Source organism: Elaeis guineensis, chromosome 7, assembly GCF_000442705.2.
Source record: "Elaeis guineensis isolate ETL-2024a chromosome 7, EG11, whole genome shotgun sequence".
Classification (NCBI taxonomy): Eukaryota; Viridiplantae; Streptophyta; class Magnoliopsida; order Arecales; family Arecaceae; genus Elaeis; species Elaeis guineensis.
Genome location: NC_025999.2, coordinates 86,922,964 through 86,944,192, shown reverse-complemented (window position 1 = coordinate 86,944,192; position 21,229 = coordinate 86,922,964). Strand labels below are relative to the sequence as shown.

Here is a 21,229-nt window from a genome sequence, read left to right as displayed (position 1 = left end):
CCATTTGAATGACCTACTTTCTAAAATTGCCTCTGCAGAAACTCTGTGCATGTATATTGTGCTATTTCTTATTTGGCACCATTTGAATAATTAAGAATTTTGTTTCAGTGAAATATATTTGATAGATTTGAATAATAATGTTTCATAAAGATCGTTGTAAATGGTATATATTAATACGTATAAGTTGTTCTGGAATACTAAGAAAATTTAATTCCTTAATAAAGTAATGAGGGTGTTGCACTTAATGAATGCCCAAGGGCATTCAGTCATTAATGGGACCGAAATTGTTTCCGGATACAATATTATACCAACAGGAACCGTGTAGTGTATCGACACCGGTAAGAGCGGCGGGCATCCATTATTTGCATGTTGCTCTTAGGATGGGTATGGTAAAAGATTAAGGGATTTTCTTAAACAAATTAGATATGGCTGTCAAGTTGGTATAAATATTGGCTTAATGGAGGGTGAAATTTAGTTCAGTGTAACAAATGGTCGTAGGTATTTTACCATGAGTTCAAAAATGTTATCCCGCAAGAGATACTTGAGTCTTGGAAGAAGAGCTTGCACCAACAACAAATTAGGATGTAATCAAAGGTGGTGCGTTGTCAATGAAAAAGATTTTACTTTAGAGGCTGCGTTGGAGAAAGAAACAAAACTCATTTTTTATTAGAAACAGCGTGCGGTCTGCTGCGAATTTATTAGCTTAGTTAGCTAGAACCCTTGCATACAAAGAGGTCGTATAGGATCGGGGTCGGAAGAAATTCTATTTCAATTTTAATATAGAATAAAAATAATTTGATTTCTTTAAAATCTAATCTTCACTTATTCTAAAAATTTAAATTTTTATATTTTAATTTTAATGTTAATTTCGATCATAAATCAAATATTTTGAAGGATATGATCATTTGAATTTCTATTGCAATCTATTTTGATTTCAATTTTAATTTCAAAAGTAAATCAAATATTTTTTAAATTTACATACATAATAAATAATTATATGAATAATAAATTATAATATTTTTTTCAAACAAAAAAAAAAAGAAAAAGAGATCAATGAACCATCGACATTTCCTCCAGAGGGCACATCATCATGTTAAAACTTTTTTTTTCTTTTTCTTTTTTTTTTGAAGAAGCTGTGAAGCCTAATATTAAATGGCCTATTTGCAGGCATGTAAGAAATTGGAGATAGAGATTGACTTATGGTGGGAATTTATAATTTTTACCATATTTTATTTTTAATTTTTTTTTGTCTGCAACATGCATGGAAAGATATCATACAGACAGGGGTATCAATCGGATCGGATCGAATCATAAACCTATCAGATCAAAAAATCGTCAATCCAAATCCGATCTGTTTATTAAATGGATCAAAAATTCAAAACTGAATCCGACCTATTTATTAAACAGATAATTCGATCTGATCCGTTTAATCTATTTATTAAATTGATCAAATTAAGTTAAACAGATTAAACAGGTTAAACAGATCGGGTTAAATGGGTCAGAAATAAATTAAATAAATTTTGAACATATTAAACAGGTCTTAAACAGATTAAACAGGTTAAACAGATCAGATTAAATGAATCAGAAATAGATTAAATAGGTTATCTGTCTCAATCCAATCTATATATTAAATAAATTAAATAGATTATCTGGTTCAACTCAATCTAGATATTAAACGAATTAAATAGATTAAATGAATCAGATATTTAAAATTTAAATTTAATTTAATTATTAAATAAATTAAATAAATTAAATTATTTATAATTTAAATTTAATTAATTTAAATTTAAATTTATTTATAATAAATTAAATATGAATCAGACGGACCGAATTATATTTTGTCAGCCCTGCGTATACTGTAGGGTACAAGAGGGCTTTTGGAGAATCCGGGTCAGGTTGGCCGGACCGAGCTGGCAGTTCCTTTGTTTTCCCCTTCCTTGCGAGGAACTTTCGACGCCGCGGAGAAGACTTATCCAGAGACCGAGGTGGGAGCATGGCATACGTCGAGAATGGTAGGGTTTTTTTTGCGCAAAAAAAAAAAAAAAAAAAAAAAAAAAAGGAAAATCTCGATTTTTTGTCGAATTGGTTTTTGAAAAATCGAATCAGATCTGCGATTCCCTAGGATTGCCGTTGGAATCATCGATTTCCAGGAGGAAATCTTGTTTCTGATCTAAAAGTTTCTTTCGTTTTGATTGGGATAATTGTTCTCGAATTTGTTAATTCTTTTGTTGATCAACTTCTTTTTTAGAGCTTGAGATTGATGTTTCCAATTCGGAAACTTGGTTTTCTGGATTCATATATCCTTTCCCTTTCTAATTTTTTCCTAATGAATGCTTCTCATCCGTCAATCTCTGGTGTCTTTAATCGTTTTGGCTGTAAATCTGCACGGAGTTATTAATCGTCGTTTTTGCTTGTATTGCTTGAAAAATTTGGTCCCTTATGTACCCGAAAAAAAAAAATTCTCTCAAAATATGGAGAGAAAATAATCCACAAGTTTATGGTATTAAAAAGTTAGAAAACCCCGTCTTGGAGGTATGAAATTTGATTCTTTCATTGATTTTGATTCCACCTCTCCAAGGAAACGTGCAGTCGTTGTAAAAAGATTAGTTCAAATCAACAATTGATCAAATTTATGGTAGATCTATTTTTTTGGTACATTGTTGATGCCTGTTAGCCTCCCATGCTATAGTGGTGAAAACATGCTCAAGCCAGACAAAAGATTTACTGATGTTTTCCCCACATGTATACGCATGCAGATGCTTATTTGCATTAAGATATATATGGATTACAGTTTCATTGTATATTAAATTTCTGCAAACTATCTCAATCTTAGCCTTGTAGTAGCTCTTTTGTCAACCTAGGACCTGTTAGCATTTGTCAGGTTTTAGAAGTGATCCGCATATGTAAGGAAGTTGTTCCCTGTGCCAGTGAGGGTGAAGGAAATGTGAAGTTGTGAAAGTTGTGAAGTTTATTCTTTCTCGTCAATTTCTAAATTTAGTAAGTGATTCAGAGTTTTATTGGAAAAATTAAATGGTGAAATTGTGATTAGTTGTAATTGGATGGTCTGTGGATGCTGTGAAGGAATTTTGTCCTCTAAGTGTTAGCAAACTGAAAAACCAAGAAGAGTTATTTCATCCACAGGGTGTGAGCTTAGTGGATAGATGTAATGTAGAGCAGCCATCAAGATTCCCCTGGCTATATGAAGAGTCTACATAGAAGAAAGTATGGTATGATATATGGAATCACATTTATCATCAAGGAAATAGAGGTATTCCAAAGGTCCACATTGAAATGTAATTTATATATTAATCTTGCAAATATTGTGAACCTTATTCTTCTTCGAGTATGTTTATGGGGGATTCAATGACTTATGCAAATGGTCTTACTAAATTAGGTGGCAAGAAAAGGATGTACCACTAGCAATTGTTTTCCAGAATGAGGTTTCATGGAACCACCTCTTCAGTTGCTTTGCAGTCAGCTATATCATCTGCTTAGTCATTCTTCAAGTTATTTATTCTCTCGTTTATATATCATATAATTCAATTTCACTTTGTTCCTAGAAGTAATTTTATGATAACAAGAATTGAAGATTCAGTATTACTTTTGGTTTCAAAGAATCGAGTGGGTTTCAGTTTGGGCAATTTCAGCATTATTGGTAGTTTGAGTTCTAGGTTCAATAGTTTCATACAAACAAATCCAAAAATTTAAATATAACAAAAACAGTAGATAGTGAAACAAACAGCTAAAAATAAATAAATCAAATTTCATTTAAAATATACTGCATTGTCTGGGATCTTGTAGGCATATTTTTTTGGTGGTTTCTTGTTGAAAAAATGTATGCATATATGTATTGGATGAACATATGCATGTGTGTGTATATACATAATGTGTGTATGTATGTATATGTATATATTTTCTAGCATAAAAGAATTAATGACCATATTTTACATCATTTTAAGGATGACAATTTAGCATACGTAACTCTAAATAATTTATAAATTTAAGCTCTAGGGTTGCCAAGCCAATGTCAAAAAGCTAGCTTCCTCTAAATTTCTCTGAAGCCCAAAGTTGCCAAAATATAATCTAATGTGCATTCGGGTCCCATGGTGGTGGCTTTATCTTGGGTCATTTTGATGTCTTGGAATAGTTGTCTTGGTTGAGAGAAGCTCCCAGGGCAAGCTATCCACCTTTGAATGGTGAAAGTAAGTAAATGATGCATATCATGTAGACGACAACCAAAATCCCTCACATTTGATTTTATAAGTCAGTCCTTCTCGTTCAGAATAGAACAAATTTGTTGTCTAACCTCGACCAAATCTCATCTTCATTGATGGATCTGTTTTGCTTTTAGCTTTATACATGGGTCTGATTTTCCTCTAGGTTTCTGTATAGGATGACATGGGTTAGTCTGGTTTGTGGCTCTTTTAGGTAAGTTAAATTGTCATCAGTTTAGTGGAGTACTAGCTCTGGGTGATCAATCTATAAAAAACCGGTGATGTAGACAATAAATAAACCACACTTGATCTCTTGGATTGGCTGGTCATGCAGAGATGAGGCATCTAATAAGGCTTTTGAGTAAGGAGTACTTCAGTTTTTTGTTCATTTTTCAAAGAAGAACTAGGAAAGGAGTAATCTTAGCTGAAATCAGGATGAGGACAGGATTTGAACTCACATCCTTGGTACCAACTGCCAAAGACTTCATCAACTGCACTAGTTGTCACCCTCCTGCCAACATAGTTAGACCTAACATATTTCAGTTTTGGCCCACCTAGAATGTGACCACAGCATGGGAACTGAGTTTTTCATGGGAAAAATTACCTTTGCATTTCAGTATATATGATCTTTGCTATGTTACACACGTACATTCTTTATAAATTAAAGATGGTTTAGTTTGCATGAATATCAGTGTTGAATAGGTTTGTGAGATCTGTGCACACATTGTACTGGTTCAATCTGTAAACTTAAATGAATTAGTTTGCTTATATAAATACAACTCTATCTACATTATTGATACATATATGTGTGACTATGTACTATATATGAATGCATATGAACATATTTAATCATAATTTGTATATATGAATGAAGTATAAGTTAACAATAAAAAAATCATGCACCTATATACATATTTGTGTATATATAACTAGATTCATGGATATCTGTATCTTTATATTATACAAAAATATGCACCATATAAAGTATTTTCTTGCAATCTTTTTCTTGTATGGCACATATATATTGATGAGGGAACGAGAAACTTTGGACTAAACCTCAAGGAAAATTATAATGTTAAAATAATAAATTAAAGTAACCACAAAAATACCTTTCATTCAACAATTGCAACCTTTAACTCCAATCTCTAGCAAGACGGATGACTAAGGAAGCTTGCCAAACTCCACCTGTTGGGCTAAACAGCTATAATACATGGTATTATTTCTAGTAGATTAATAATTTATTGAGTAAAAGGTTATCAAATTATAGTATATTTTGAGAGGGACTGACTTGGTTATGTTTACAACGATACAATTTAAGGTATGTTTAAAAATCTAATTGTGAAAATGAAGTACTTGATCATAGAATGATTGAGTGTATTTGTACTAAGTCCATACCTGGGCAATCACCTAGATGCCTAGATAACTGCCTAGGCTATAGGATCACCCAAAGTCGCCGAGGCTATTTGACAACCATAATTCGTAAGAATTGAGTGTTTGTATCCTTATCAATTGAAAACCAATGTTTGCATATGGTGAATTGCCTCTTGATTTCAATTTTCTTTTCAGGACTTGCATTTAGTTAATTCAACCCATGTTGTTGAGCCCGTTATAATATTACATGGAGGCTTTTTTCTTTTGTTTTTTATAGACAATTCTATTGAACTAGACACTTTTGGCAGTAAGTAATTATTTTGCATGGTCATATAACATCACTTTTTCTGTAACCATTATGTTAAACTGCAAGCTATCTTCTGGAATGATATTTTTTTTATGATCAGTGTAAAAAATTTATCAATGGGTAGATGTTAGCCTCTTGGAGTGTGTAGTATTTTTTTTGAAACATTGATGATGATATCAAAAGCCTTTGAGATATTCATTGCTGGTCATTGTTATATATAGCCTCAGATTGTTTTGCACGTGTACTACAGGTGTTGTGAAACAAAAGCGGACTGTTTGGAGGTTAAGCATAATATCAGATTTCTTCTGGGCCATTGTGAATTTCATCAGTGTGTTCTTTATGACAATGTTCTCGGTATGTGCTTGGTTCATGGTTCTTCTCTTTTTGGAGTCATTAAATGGACCATCCTCTCGGACTGAATTTTCATCCAGAAATTGGTGATGTCTATAACGAGGGTTGTGTCTTGCAGATGGAAAAATCAAATGAATACAAGAAAGGGTCAGGCTCTAGTAAGAAATGGGACGGTGGCCCTGGAGGTGGTCCTGGAAGGGGTCCATATGGTGGTGGTGGTGGTGGTCCCCGTGGGCCACGTACATTGGCTGATCTCAGAGGAAATGATCATAGTAAGTCTTCTGTTTTTATTGTTTATCTAGTATTTTTTGGGTTTTTAGTTCCAAATATGTGATTATCAACTATGAGTTTCAGGTTCTCTTCCTGCATGTGGATCCTGCTGTGGAGGCTAAATGCAATTTTACATCTTTCTGGATCGTTTGCCACCTGTTCAAATAGACTTTCTGCTTTTCTGTATCAAGACAATATGTTTGAAATGGCTCCTTTCGTCACAGCAACTTGTAATTCAGGTTGTGGACATGTGGCATGTTATGGTTTTTGGTTTTATATGGAGTATCTCTAGTGTAAAACTCTAATACAACTTGGAAAAGTTGGTCTTACCTGGAGTATTTCTACCATACAATTCTGCTTTCAACTGGAGATATCCTAAAAAGCAATAATGATGTGTGGAATAGAAGGTAGCTTTCCAACTGCCCATTTTTTCGTGAAGGATATTCGTGGTGATCGATCAGATGCTCCGTTTTGTTATTTGAAGGATTCTAACGTCTTAGATTTCCCACACCATGCATGCACCGTCGAACAGATTCCTTATTGGGTCAATTGTTTTAATTTTTAATTGATTAATAATTAACGGGTACTGAACTCAACTCAGCTCGGAAGGGGTAAATTAGTGAATTTATCTTTTCACCGAATAGTGGATGAGGCTTGGTGATTGAATCCACTGTTGGACATTGGTAATAATATTTGATGAGGGTGGGGTATTCATTTCATGTTATGATCTTCTTGTCAACGGAATTCTTCAGATTTTAAGGCTGTGATAGGAAAAGCGTTCAAGTACTCCAAGATGGTTTGAGTTGTTCGAATCATTTATTGTTTATTAAAAATTTGAGCTATTTATACTTAGCAATGGATGAAATATGCACCTGATGTATTTGTTGTATCTGTTTATTATTTTTTGTTCCTTCCTGTCTAATAATTATGCATCATCTGTTTAACAACTTCATCACCCCTTTCTGAAAGACGAATTATTAAGTTGAATTATGCATGGCAGCATTCTCTCCTCAATCATTGGATGTGACTTTTATGTGGTGGATGTCTATGTTCAGTTCTGATCAAAATCTCAGGAGTTTCAATATTCGCAGCTACTGTATGTGTGATTGACTGGAACTGCTCGCGTACTTTGTATGGTCGGAAACTCATCTACATAAAGTTATACCCATTATTTGAGATTCACTTTTAAAGATATATGTATAAAATCAGTTCAACAACTGTCAAAGATCGTTGGGGCACGCAAAGAAAAAGCAGTGTGAAAGATTTGAAACCATCCAAAAGTTTGATATGTGGGATATAGATATCGGTAAACATTCAAAGTCAGACAAAAAAATAGAACATTTCGTCAATAGCCCAACGAAGAACTCAGACTAATATCTTTTAAAACATTAGATTTTTGAAGTACTTTTATATTCATTCATGTTAAAATAAATATTGAAGAAGCAAATAATGAAAATAACAAAAAAAAAAAAAAAAAAGGAAGACACTTTATAGCAGCATGAAGCAACATTAACTTGTAATTCATAAGAATTTCTTTAAGTAGTTGTAAATATTTTGACAGGAAATGTTGTAATACAATATTGAAAAACTTTAGATAACTGGAGAGAAATTTAGAGAATCATTTATGCATGGAAAATGTGAGGATAATCTCTTTTTTTTTTTTGGGACAATTGTGAACGTTGTTACTATAATAAAAGCTAGATAAAAAGAATTATTAGATGAAAGCATCAAAATGTAACACAAATCAAGCATTGTCCTCACGGCTTCTCCATCTGAGGGGTACAAATTAAGCATCCAGATGCATGACAGCAGCTCAAATTGGATTACGTGGGCCCCACCAATGCAGCGTTTTAGCCCAGCAATCACGCACGACACGCACGCAAACACCGGCTGTTTGCTGTCTGGGACCATACAGCTCCTTCGCCATCCTATTTAGATACCCATCCTATTTGCGGTCAGGGACCATGCGGCTCCTTTCCCCGACCCTCCCCCACCACCTCCGGGGCTCTCCGCGTTCTCTCGCCATGGCTTTCTTCCCCCACCAGCATCAACTCCAGCAGCCGCCGCCACCTCAGCCTCAGCCGCCACCCAATCCCTACAGGTCTAATCCAATCCTCCCAAATTCCAAAACTCTATCTCCTCTCCCATTTCGCTTCCTCCCCTCTTCTCTCTCTATTCCGCCATTCCCTCTCTCTTTCTCAAGAAATATAACCAATCCGTGGAATAAAGCAGGAACTTTGCGCGCGCCGATGGACAGGCTACCGGGCCAATCGCCTTCTTCAGCCCCACGAGCCTCCCCGATCAATCCCACCCTTCCTGTAATCTCTCTCCCCTGATCCCACCATTTCCCCAAATTGCAAGGGTTTCGATTCATCCACATATTCCTGCTGGCCTGATTCTTTCTTAAAAATCCTATTTTTGTAGTCGTTCATGTGGTGGGACTCGCCCCGGGCTCCGTTCCGACCGCTGATGGGGGATCGAACTGGTGGGAGCCGAGGAGGAAAAAGGTCAAGGAGCAGGACTTCCTGGAGAACTCGCAGATATCGTCCATCGATTTCCTGCAGACCGGGTCGGTGTCCACTGGCCTGGGGTTGTCATTGGATGATCGGAGGGTGGCGGCTTCCTCTGGGGATTCGTCGCTACTCCTTCTTCCTATGATTGATGATGACATTGATCGAGAGATTGAGAGGATGGATGCTGAGATAGACCGCTTCATCAAGATCGAGGTTAGTGTGCTTCTAGGGAGCTGTGACACTGAAATTCCTATTCAGTTTACTGGTGCTATCTTTTCATTAACACTTGTGAAGATAAAACCGAAACTGAAGGATATTGGGTTGTGGTATGATGGGCTTCCTCTCTTAAGTTAAATTTATATGTTTTGTTTGTGCTGGTTTGACAGAAGGTTTGCTTCTTCTTCCCCCGTTTTTTTGAATACTAGGAGGGAAAAGCTTGCTTCTTTTTGAGAGAATTGGGAGAAAGTTGATTGAATCGTCTCTATCCAGTTACTATGATTACATATTATTTTCTTCCAAGTAAAGATATGGAGGAAAACGTATGTTCTTTGTTGCTTATTGGATGTGCTGTCCACTGTGTTGTTTGTATGCCTACTTACAAAAGGTGGTCTAATAGGAGTCGTGAGTCCAAGAAGCAACTGTGATGTCTGAAGCAATAGAACCCACAACAGAATAAGGAAAACTAAGAAACAAATCTGTATTGTTTATCCTATAAACTTGGAATATTGCTATGCTCTTCATGCAAAAAGAAAATTCGAAAGGGAAATGAACCTTCTTGGCCCAAACCCATAATGAATGTGATTAAGATAAGGCTCTGGTCTTGTTCTGTACCAAACATGCATGACAAATCTTTCTCCTTCAACAGGTATTGAAAAGACTTGTATGTGGGAAATACTTCTTCCACCACGATGCTTTATCTGTAAACATCAAATCAGTCTCCTAACCATCATTAGATCTGTTTGATGCATTCTATGGGAGATGTTTTATACATTCTATTTAAGATGCTAATCCTCTTTGTGAGGCTTTTTAATGTTTACACTTGCTGTAGGGGTAGCCAAATGTTTAATTTAGACCATTTCCAAATTGCAATCTCGCTTCTCCTACTTCTGTTCTTTATTCCACTTTTAATTGTGAATGACATTAATGTTATTGCTGATGGAAATCCAAAAGACTGACCATCCAATGGAGAAGTGAGATGAAAAGGGGACACATGCCTTCAATCTAGGATCCCATCATCATTGGTCATATGTAGGAGTGTCGGCAAGTCTTTTGTGATTTGAGATCTTGTTGAGGAAGTGGTTGAAGTTTGTTTAGATAACATAGTTAATTATCTTCAGGTGGCAACATGAGTTCGGCAAGTACAAAGATTGCAAACATTGTTCATAAGATTAATGGAATTATAAACTCTCAAACCTGCTTAAAAGGGTGGAAGATATTCAGAGCCTACTATATATGCTGATTACTCAAATGGATCATTGATTTCAAGCAGATCTTTTCAATTATTCAAAGTCTTGCTCTCCAAATAATAATCTTCAATTGTATGATTAGAAGTGTGGTATGATCAACTTACAATGGTTGACCATTTTATAAGGGCATTGCCAACAAGTAGATACATATATGGGGTAGTAAGTAATATGATACAAAACATTGCAATTGGAAGTTGCCAAGTTCGATGACGAGTTGATTCCATTAATAACCTTTGATTAGATAATGGAAGTGATGGATTATTTTGATAGGTAATACATGGCTAAATTAAAATGGTGAAATCAATCAAGTCCAAGTTGAAGGAATCAATATTGCCTATTGTATGGTGAAGAAATAGTAGCATGAAATGGGACGAGCACCAATTGAGATGTCAATGTACAAAAATGTCTAAGAAAAAACATAGTTCCTTTTGTCTATTATGGGGAGGTTGGAAATATACTTGGGTCAGCCTGAGGCTTATCGGGTTGGGTTGACTTTTGGTCAAGCTGGGTTATTTGGGCCTTGCCCAAGGAAGTTCAGGTTGAGTTTGGGCCTAAAAATTGATCGAATTTCCGGCTAGGCTCTAGTCAACACTTTTCCCAACCTAGGCTCAACCCAAGCTAGCCTATTCCTATCTTCTCTCCCCTCAACTTTATCTATTCCCCTCTCTCAATCTCCTAATCTCTTCTCGCACCCCTTTCCCTCTCTTCCTCTGTCCTAATCTCTCGATCTCTTTCTATATTATCCTCTCTCTCCCATCTCTCATCTCTTGATTGCAAGATCTCTTTGTATGCCCTTACTTTTGAGCTCCACCCATTCCCCACTTCATCATTGGTGGTCCTATTTGCCTTTGCTCCCCTGCTCTCTCCCACTTCTTGTCCATCATCTGCTCCCACTCACCCTTTCTCCCTCTCCTACCTTTCACAGTCACTCGCCTTGACACCTCCCAAGGGCTTTTGCCTTTGTCATCAAGGCCAACCCTATCTTCGAATTTCTTGACTAGGATGGATCCCCTTTGTTAGGTTCGTGCTCAGGTTCAATTCAGGTTAGGCCTGTTTGGGCCTATAGCCGAGTTTGAGTTCAAGCTTGGACCTAATTCTAGAAGAGGTTTTCAAGCCTTTGCCTAGTTCATAGCCCAAAAAATTTTGTGGGCCAGTCTTGAGCTACATAGAAACATGACCTAGTCTAGCCCGACCCAACCCTAATTACGAGAAATCATCTTATAGGTTTTTCCTTCCTCAAAGAATGGAATATATAGATGGATGATTACATAAAAGAGTTCTATGAGTTCAATATTAAGTCTCATGCACAAGATGCTTGATAAACAACTTGTTATAAAATATGATTGCATGCATGAGATAATGTTATATGTGGGGGATCTTGAAAAAGGCATATTTGTCGGTTTTTATACTATAGTTGAGGGTTATTTTAATGCATTGAGTACTTAGGCGAGTTTGCAAGTACTTTGGTATATGGCTGCTAAACCTATATGTTACTTGGAATTTAGTAAGGGTGTCACCAAGGATCGCCAACTCGGAACTGAATCCTGTGCTGGCTTCTTAGCGATATGAGTTAGCACGCCCCCATATCAGACTATATCAAGCTCGAACTGACGTGAAAACGAGGGATGAACCAAGGAGGAAGAGAGAAAGAGAGAGGGAAGGAGGGTGGGAGCATAGTTGTAAAAGGCGCGCCATGGCGCAAGCGCAGCAGGCGCAGGTTTGACACCTTAACAGGTACTAGGCGAGGCTCTTTATAGTGGCGCACGCCTGGGCGCACGAGGTGCAAGGCTCATATGGCGTTGGCCTTAGTAAGGCAAGGCACAGGGAAGGAAAAAAAGGAAAAAGAAGAGGAGAAATAAGGAAAGATGAGAAAAAAAAGGAGGCAAGGCACAGGGAAGGAAAAAAAGGAAAAAGAAGAGGAGAAATAAGGAAAGATGGGAAAAAAAGGGGTCATGTGTAAGGAAACATATTCATGTGAAAATCCAAAAACAAAAGAGAAAAGAGAAGAGGAAACCCTAGCAATGGCCTTCTCTCCCAAGTGTAGCAGCCTCCTCTCATAGAAAACCCAAAAACAAAAGAGAAAAGAGAAGAGAAAACCCTAGCAATAGCCTTCTCTCCCAAGTGCAGCAGCCTCCTCTCCTTCATGTGATCAGGTTAGTCTTCTTTCTCTTCTTCTTCTCCTCGTCCTCTTGCTGTTATGCTCTCTTTTTTCTCCTCCTCCTCCTCTTCTTTTCCCCTTCTGTTATGCTCTGTCTTCTTCTTCTGCTTCTTCTTCTTCTCTTCCTCTTGCCATTGTGCTCTCTATTTTTCTCCTCCTCTTCTACTTCTTTTTTTTTCCTCCTGTTATGCTCTCTGTCTTCTTCTTCTTCTTCTCTTGTTGTTATGCTCTCTGTTTTTCTCCTCTTCTTCTTTTTTTCCTATTGTTATGCTCTCTGTTTTTCTCTTTTTTCTTCTACTTTAGCTGCTGTTATGCTCTCCGTTTGCCTTTATTTTGCTGCTGTTGAAGCTTGCTGTTAGTACTATTTTTTCCTTTTCTTTGCTATTAATGCTTGCTATGTTTTGCTGCTGTCAATGGCTGCTTTAATGTTGATTTCTTTTTGGTCTGCTTTGTGTTTCTTTTGTGCATGATAGGGATTAAAATGAGTGTAGGTACAAAGAAGGACCCGGCATGGCAGCATGTCTTTTTGGCCAATCCTGAAGATACAAATTCAATAACATGTAATTATTGTAACAAGGTGACTAAAGGAGGGATAACTCGAGCTAAACAGCACCTAATTGGGGGGTTTAGAAATAGTACTGCTTGTATATGTTAGAGAAGAATTGAGGGAATATATGCTAAAGAATAAGGAAGAGAAGGAAAAGATGAATTTTATGCCGGATTTTGATGAGATTGACAATCAAGCTGATTTAAAAGAAGATGATATTGTATTTGCGGTTGATAGCCGTGGGAAAAGAGTGTTTCAAGTGAAGGTAGTCAAGTAAATCTTCCATTGAAAAAGCCAAGACAAAAAGGACCAATTGATTCATACTTCACCCCGGATCCTGAAATAGTGGTGCAAAATCGAAAGGCTGGAAAGGAAAGCAAACAACAATAAATGATGCATACAATAAAAAAGTAAGGGAGAGGGCTGTTAGATGTGTTGCAAGATGGATGTATGATGTAGGGATAGCTTTCAATGCTATCAATTATGATAGTTTTCTTGCTGTTATTGAATCTATTGGGCAATATGGACTTGGCATGAAGCTGCCAACTTATCATGAAGTTAGGATTACTTACCTAAAGAAGGAGGTGGAACTCACTCGGAACTTGATGAAAGATTTCATAGTGGAGTGGGCAAAAATTGGATGTACAATCATGGCGGATGGGTGGAAAGATAGGAAGGAGAGAGCTTTGATAAACTTTCTAGTGAATTCTCCTGAGGGAACAATGTTTTTAGAATCGGTTGATGCTTCTTCATATTCGAAGATCGGAGAGAAAATGTTTGAGTTGCTTGACAAATATGTCCAAAGAATTGGGTCAGAGTATGTGGTCCAAGTTGTCACTGATAGTACTTCAAACAATGTTGTTATTGGAAAGTTCTTGGAAGCGAAGTACCCACATTTGTATTGGTCATTTTGTGCTGCACATTGTATTGATTTGATGTTGGAAGATATTTTTAAAATCCCACTCTTGCATGGAACATTGAGAAAAGGAATAGCATTGACAGGCTTTATATATAACCATGGGGGAGTTTTAAACATGATGAGGGGGTTCACAAATCAGAGAGAGTTGCTAAGGCCCGCAAAAATCAGATTTGCAACTACTTTTCTCACACTTGCACGTGTTCATAAACAGAAGAGTAACTTGAGAAAGATGTTTATTTTAGATGAATGGACTACTAGTAAATGGTTAAAGGAGCAAACAAGTAAAGAACTTGCCAAAGTAGTGATTAGTCCTTCATTTTGGAATAACATTGTGTATGCTCTTAAGTTGGTTGGCCCTCTAGTTCGGATACTTCGCTTGGTTGATAGCGAAATAAAGTCTTCCATGGGATATATTTATGAGGCTATGAACAGAGCAAAGGAAGCAATTGCAAAGACCTTTAATAATATGGAAGACAAATACAAAATGGTTTTCACCATCATTGATCAAAGGTGGGAAGTCCAACTCCATCGCCCTCTGCATGCTGCTGGGCACTTTCGAAATCTTGAGTTCTTTTACTCAAACCCTAATATTAAGCAAGATGCAGAAGTGATGAAGGGCTTGTATCAATGCATAGAAAAGATGAATACTGATACTAATTAACAAGATACGATCTCCAATGAGTTGGTTATTTACAAGAGGGCTGAAGGTCTCTTTGGTATATCTATGGCAATTAGGCAAAGGTATACTAAAGCACCAATTGGATAGTGGGCTATCTATAGGTCTTCAACCCCAAACTTGCAAAAATTTGCCATCAAGGTCCTTAGCCTCACATGTAGCTCATCCGATTGTGAGCGCAATTGGAGTGTTTTTAAAAATGTAAGTTAGTGCGTCCTTCAACCCACAAATCTTTAGATTTGCACTTAAATATAATGTAAATCCATACTAATGTTTGTCTATTGACTTAATGAAATATTGCAGCTTCATACCAAAAGAAGGAATAGGCTAGCGCAAGCTCGACTAAATGACTTAGTGTTCATCAAGTATAATAGAGCACTAAGGCGGCGATATAACATTCAAGAAAAAATTGATCCTATCTCCTTGAAGGACATTGATGAAAGCAATGAATGGCTCACAGGAAGGATGGATGATGAAAATGATTTGGATGATGGATTTGTGTTTGATGATGATTCTTTGTTGACATGGAGTGATGTAGCTAGAGCTATGGGAACTCAGAGCTTAATCGCCCTACTAGGGCAACTTCGAAAATCAATACCACTGCAACAAGAGCTTTTGCTTCATCCTCCTCGTCTTCTGTTCATCTTTATCTTATAGATGAAAAAGAGGCAAGTTCAGAAGACACTGAGGAAGATGTGGAGGGATATGAGGAAGAAGATGATGATATTGTTGGATATGAGGATGATTAAGGAAGATGGAGGAATTTCTTTGGGCTTTTAGTGCTTGTTATTTTAAATTTTATGTTTGATGTTTAAACTCTTATGTGGCTTTTAGTCTTTCATGAGTTATGTTTGCATTTGAACCTTCATTATTTTCATGAAATTGCATATCTTGCAAGTTGCAATTACATATACAGTCTACGCATTGGTTTTTTAGTTATCTTATAAGTATTATTAAATCTGAATACATATTTTGCATAAGGTGCACCTTGCTTTGCTCAGGCGCATGCCATCACTGTCCACCATGCACCATAGCTCCAGGAGCCCTTTGCGCCTTAGTGCGCCATATGCCTTTAAAAACTATGGATGGAAGAGAGAGAAGGAAAGGGAGGCCGGCGGTGGCCATTGGAGGGCCGCTGAGGCCTCCCGAGCTCCACGATCTTTCGCAAGAGAAAATGAGAAGAGAGAGAGGAGAAAGTGAGGGGAGAAAAGGGAGGGGAAGGTGGCGAAGAGGCCATCGGAGGGCCACCGTAGCTACCGAATGCAACTCCGTGGCCGCTGCTGTTTGAAACAGAGATGAAACGGCCTCCCTACTACCTTCCCCTTCCTCCTATCCCCTCCCTTCCCCCCTCTCTCTATCTCTCTCTCTTCTCGTATCTCGCAGAGGGCCGCGAAGACCCAAAGGCTTGACGGCCCTCCGACAACCTCGACGGGCCACCATCGGCCTTTCTCTTTCTTTTCCTTCCCTCTTCTATCTCTCTTTTTTCCTCTCTTTCCTTCTGCCTTGCACTGTTTTTGCGGGCATTCTGAATCGAATATCCGAACCACAACAGTTAGCCATCGGTACGGTTTAGGGCGGTTCGGCAAACCATGGGTGTCACATTTATCATGGTGCACTATCGAATTTTATTGTTGAACTGGCTGGATATCCGTGTAGAAGAAATGCCTAGGTATTTAGGTGGGTTGTTAGAGTTAAAATTATGTAATAACTTATTGTAATGTTTGACTTCACATATAAATTCAAAGAAGAGCTTTTGGATAACAAGAACAACAAGGAGGAACATAAATCCTAAAGGGAAAAGAAAAGATTAAGAGGCAGAGGATGAAGTTGGAGAAACAAAGGTAAAACAAAGGATAAACCTGGAGTATAAAGAAATGGTTTTACCTTTCTTCCTGGAGGTTGATCATCATGATTCAAGAAAAAAAAGGAAGAAATATTGTGGTCCGTACTTGATACACACACACTCTCTCTCTCTTGTTTGCCCTCTCCCATGTACTATCTGATGTATCTTGAGAGCCTTTGTTGTTTCCTTATAGTCAGTGCTGACAAAGCGTATTTGATAAGTGGCTCATGCAACTGATCCAAGAGGTAGGAAAATTGATGGATAATTTTGATAGCTTTTTGTGTTCACTTGATGTAGAGGCAGGAGACCTCCAAAATGTATCATTTTTTTGTGTCTAGACAAGTTAGATATTATAGACCATGATCAAGCAGATTTCATATTTCCATTTTGAAAGGCTATTGTTGGTTTTGCATGAAAAACATTTGGGCCAATACTCTTAAAAGCATTTCAACTTTTTACACATGCAACTTTGCAATGGTAAGGCACAACATGTGGATTTATTTATTATAAGTTACCATGACTTGAAAAGGCTAAAATGGGATCAGGGATGTCTTTTTTGTTGTCTAGTCATAATTTTGTTTTAATGGTTGTGGATAGTTTTGCTAAGTCAATGCTAAAGACTAAGTCTAGTTTTCTTTTTTTGTCAAAGTATGACGGTAATATAGCTGGTGTGTGTGTGTGCGCGCGCGTGCGCGTGTGGGTGTGTGTGTCCATTTGGGTTGAACAAGTCAGCCCATTCAAAGCATCACCTATCAATAATCAATGGGTTGGGCAAGGTTTGGTTCGAAAACATTAAAAAACCCATTCTAAATTGTTGAATTAGACTATTTGTTCGCTCAACCCAGTCAAATAGTTTCAGTCGAACTCCTTCTTGGGTTAAATAAAATAAAATAAACTCTAGAGAACTCCCATTCTCCCATATCTTTTTGCTCATACTCCCTCCATTGATTCATTACCTCATTTTCTCCAGAGCCATCTGCTTTGGTGATGCTCTGCTTGCAATGCCCGCCACTATCTCAAACAGCAGCCAGCTCCTTGGTGCTGTGACAATGATACTCTCATGGCTACAGCCCTTTCATCTCATATGAATATGTCTGCTGGGCATTGGAGAGTGCCAGCCACCAGACAACATGGATTGAGGGAGGAGGAAGGTAGATCTAAGGTAACGTTGGCAAATTGAAGGAGAATGGAAGTAGATTAATGCTGTCTTTTCCACTTCTTCCTCTTTTTCTTCTCTTCTGGTTTGAAAGCTATTAGGCCTGGAAATCAGATATAGCAAATTGAAAAGGCAAATACTAGTCACCTTAAACAAAGAAAGGACTTGCTCAATAAAAGTTGACCTGTAATCTAAGTTGTGGCCCATGACCCAACTATCATTACAGGTCGGATGGACTGCATCAGGGTTTAGAAAACAAGGCAAGGGAACAATGCTTAATCAGAGGAACAACTGATGGGAGACAATTTCAAAATTGATCCCGAGATTAATAACCAAGCGAACAGGTTTTTGATTTCCTTTTGTTTTTTAAACATCAACGAAGTAATTAACTTCCAGCAATATACTACCCACACCAAGTTGCTTCAAGCCCTGCCTGAGGATTTCAACAGCCTTGCAGACAAACTTGTCAATTTTTCCAAGGGGCCTAACTCATCATCCCAAACCAGAATAATAATCATCATAGTCATGGGTCAGCTAGCCGACATTCCCTGCATTAACTACCTTTAAATGACCCAACCCACGCCACCCCCCAGCCCCTTCTCTTTTTCCTACTAACCCTAAGTGCTGTTGGAATTGCAAAAATTTGTGATCAGAGACCTGGGCAGGTCAATGGGTCAACCTGCCAAACTTGTCACCAAACACATAATATCATGTTTAAACCTGGAATCCCTGGACAGCTTAGCCCATCAAGTTGTCTGCATTGAGTAAAATTTGTTTTCTGAAAAATTAATGAAATATGGGTCTTTTCTTGTATGCTGACGTTATTCATGTCCAGTTTCTTGTGCTAAATTCATTTGTTGATGCATGAGTAGGATGTAATGAATAGAACTCCTTGATTTTATTGTTCTTGATTCTACTTGAGGTGGAGATAAATTTTCTATAATTAAAGCTTCTTTTAGAGCGCATTTAGTGAATTATTTGCCTTTTCTTGCACATCGACATTATTTGCCTTCATTTTCTTATGCTAAACCGGGTTGTTAGTCTTGCTTGATGAGAATTTGATGAAAAACACATGTTGTTTTTATTGTTCCCGTTTCTGCTTATGTTGGGGACAGAATTTTCTGTAATTTTATGCTATTTTGAAAGGACATACCGTTTTCCTGCTGCTGTGTACAGTAATCATCGCAATTTTCACCATATGTTGTTCTTAGAAATAGTTTTCCTGCAGAGGTAGTTCTTAAACGTGGACAGGAGAAACTAGTACTTATTTTTCTTATATGGAACATAGGTGGAACGTCTGAGGCAATCAATATTGGAGAAGCTTCAGGCAAAACAATTCCAGACATTGGCTAATGTTGAGGACAGCATCCACAGGAAAATACGAGAAAAAGAAGCAGAAGTCGAGGAGATCAATAAGCGGAACATGGAGCTTGAGGAACAGATGAAACAGTTAGCCATGGATGTTGGTGCAATGCAGCATCGTGCCAAGTACAACGAGAATATGATTACTCACCTCAAGTATAGTCTCGATCAGGTGTATGCCCAGAGGAGGGACAACAAAGAAGGGTGTGGTGATAGTGAGGTAGATGACACAGCCTCTTGCTACAATGGTGGGGTCATCAATTTTCAGCTTACGTGCAAGGAGAACAAGAATTTGAAGGAGTCGATGGCTTGTAAGATATGCAGAGTCAATGAAGCATGCATGCTTTTGTTGCCCTGCCGACATCTTTGCTTGTGCAAGGAGTGTGAGAATAAGCTCAGTTTCTGCCCTCTGTGTCAGTCCTCAAAGTTTATTGGCATGGAGATTTATATGTAATGATAATATTGTTACAATGGAAATCCATTTCATCCATTAGCTATACCCTTAATCATAATTGACTGCTTGCTGTGAATATCTGTGAGACTCAAAGAACTTTCAATGAATATGCGATACATGTACCATTTCTTCAATTTTAATGTCATACTGTAATGTGCTTTAGAAGTGCCATTGTAGTTGAACTTTCCTATAATCTGTTTGTTTCATTGGGCTTTCAACAATGATTTTCAAGCCATGATTTTCCATTTTAGTTTGACATTCTCTATTGAAAAAAATATGTTTGCATACCTATTATCATGGGCCCAAATTATATATATTTGAAGCATCTTTTACCTGATCCTAGATTTGTTGCATGTCATTACTATAGTTACCCATAAGGCCCCAAGAACTACGTAGTCTAAGAGACAAGGAGCATGGTGCCACCTTTAGTAGCGTAAAGTATCAGTTTTTGAAACTTTGAGACCCGCAAAATTCCATCTGGTGCCAAGCAGTTGTCCTGAAGATGATGCTGCTTTTATCAAGGTATGTTTAGTTGATCAAGAACAAATCTGCAAATGCTAATCCCTCAAGTATAACAAGACTTAAGATGGCATGTTAAGCCTCTTGACTCTCACCCGCTCGTTTTCCTTGCCATCACCCACCTAAAACAAATCTTGCAGGCTAGATGATGAAAGAGCAAGATGACATCACCCCCTCATCTGCCACAAATTCAACAAAATCTGAGAAACTTGATTAGTTATCCAACCAGAACCCTCCTACTGACAACATCCTCTAAATGCAACCCAGTGATCATCTTCTAACGCAAAGCTCAACTATGTACTATAACAACTTCCTCCTTTGCTATCAATACAAGTTGCCATTTGTGTAGCATTGTCGCATATCCATGATACATGTTCCAAATTAATTTGGAAATAATAGGGCATGGCAACCCTTGATAAACCAGACAATGTGGCACATTTGTGCTTCATAAATTTTTATGCATGCTTGTAAGTAAATTAATAATGTATATGACTGCTTAATTAAATAATAATAATAATAATAATAATAATAATAATAATAATAATAATAATAATAATAATAATGTATATAACTAGCTACAAAAATTGTATAGTCATTTGAAATTAGGTCATCACATCAGATTGTGCTATCCATCTCAGTTGCACAACATGCCACTGCAAGACAATTTCTTTTCAAGAATACAATAAAATTTATTGAGCAAAGGAACCAATACATGTGCCACAATTAACCAATGACATGATCGATGAATATCACATGTATAATACAACAAACAATTTGATAAAATGCTACCATTGGTGTTAGGCACCCATACATGTTTGAGTGACCTTCACAATGACGTAAACTTATTTACACCGTACTTACTAGCCATATGCATTTTATTTAATCAAATTGCTTTCACAAAGTAAATTCTTATATGAGATTAACATTCCCAAAGAAACTTATTTAGAAGCGAATGGTTCATCTAGAGAGAGAAAGATTAGTGAGAAAGAGAGAGATAAAGAGTCGATTAGGGTTTCATCATCGCCTTCTAAAGAGGATTCTTGTCGTCCATCTCCATCCAATCGCTATGATTTAGAGAGGATTTTCTCTCCTGATCTTTCTCC

General features: G+C 37.3%; 2 protein-coding genes across 3 annotated transcripts in view; both read left to right on the top strand.

Moving 5' to 3' along the window:
• Positions 1-6,865, top strand: part of LOC105048698 (uncharacterized) — a 93,849-nt gene extending 86,984 nt beyond the window's left edge. For both annotated transcript variants that reach the window (XM_010928104.4, XM_073261391.1), the window contains exons 2-5: positions 1,993-2,012; positions 6,143-6,246; positions 6,362-6,515; positions 6,598-6,865. In XM_010928104.4, coding sequence (XP_010926406.1) covers positions 1,994-2,012; positions 6,143-6,246; positions 6,362-6,515; positions 6,598-6,635 — 315 coding nt within the window. In that variant the 5' untranslated portion in view covers position 1,993 and the 3' untranslated portion in view covers positions 6,636-6,865. The remainder of the gene's footprint in view (positions 1-1,992; positions 2,013-6,142; positions 6,247-6,361; positions 6,516-6,597) is intronic.
• Positions 6,866-8,460: 1,595 nt separating this feature from the next.
• LOC105048697 (BOI-related E3 ubiquitin-protein ligase 1) lies at positions 8,461-19,741 on the top strand. The gene is made up of 4 exons (XM_010928103.4): positions 8,461-8,614; positions 8,746-8,831; positions 8,938-9,239; positions 19,080-19,741. Exons 1-4 carry the CDS (start codon positions 8,478-8,480, stop codon positions 19,605-19,607), a joined length of 1,053 nt encoding a protein of 350 aa, XP_010926405.3. The 5' UTR covers positions 8,461-8,477; the 3' UTR covers positions 19,608-19,741.
• Positions 19,742-21,229: the final 1,488 nt, after the last annotated feature.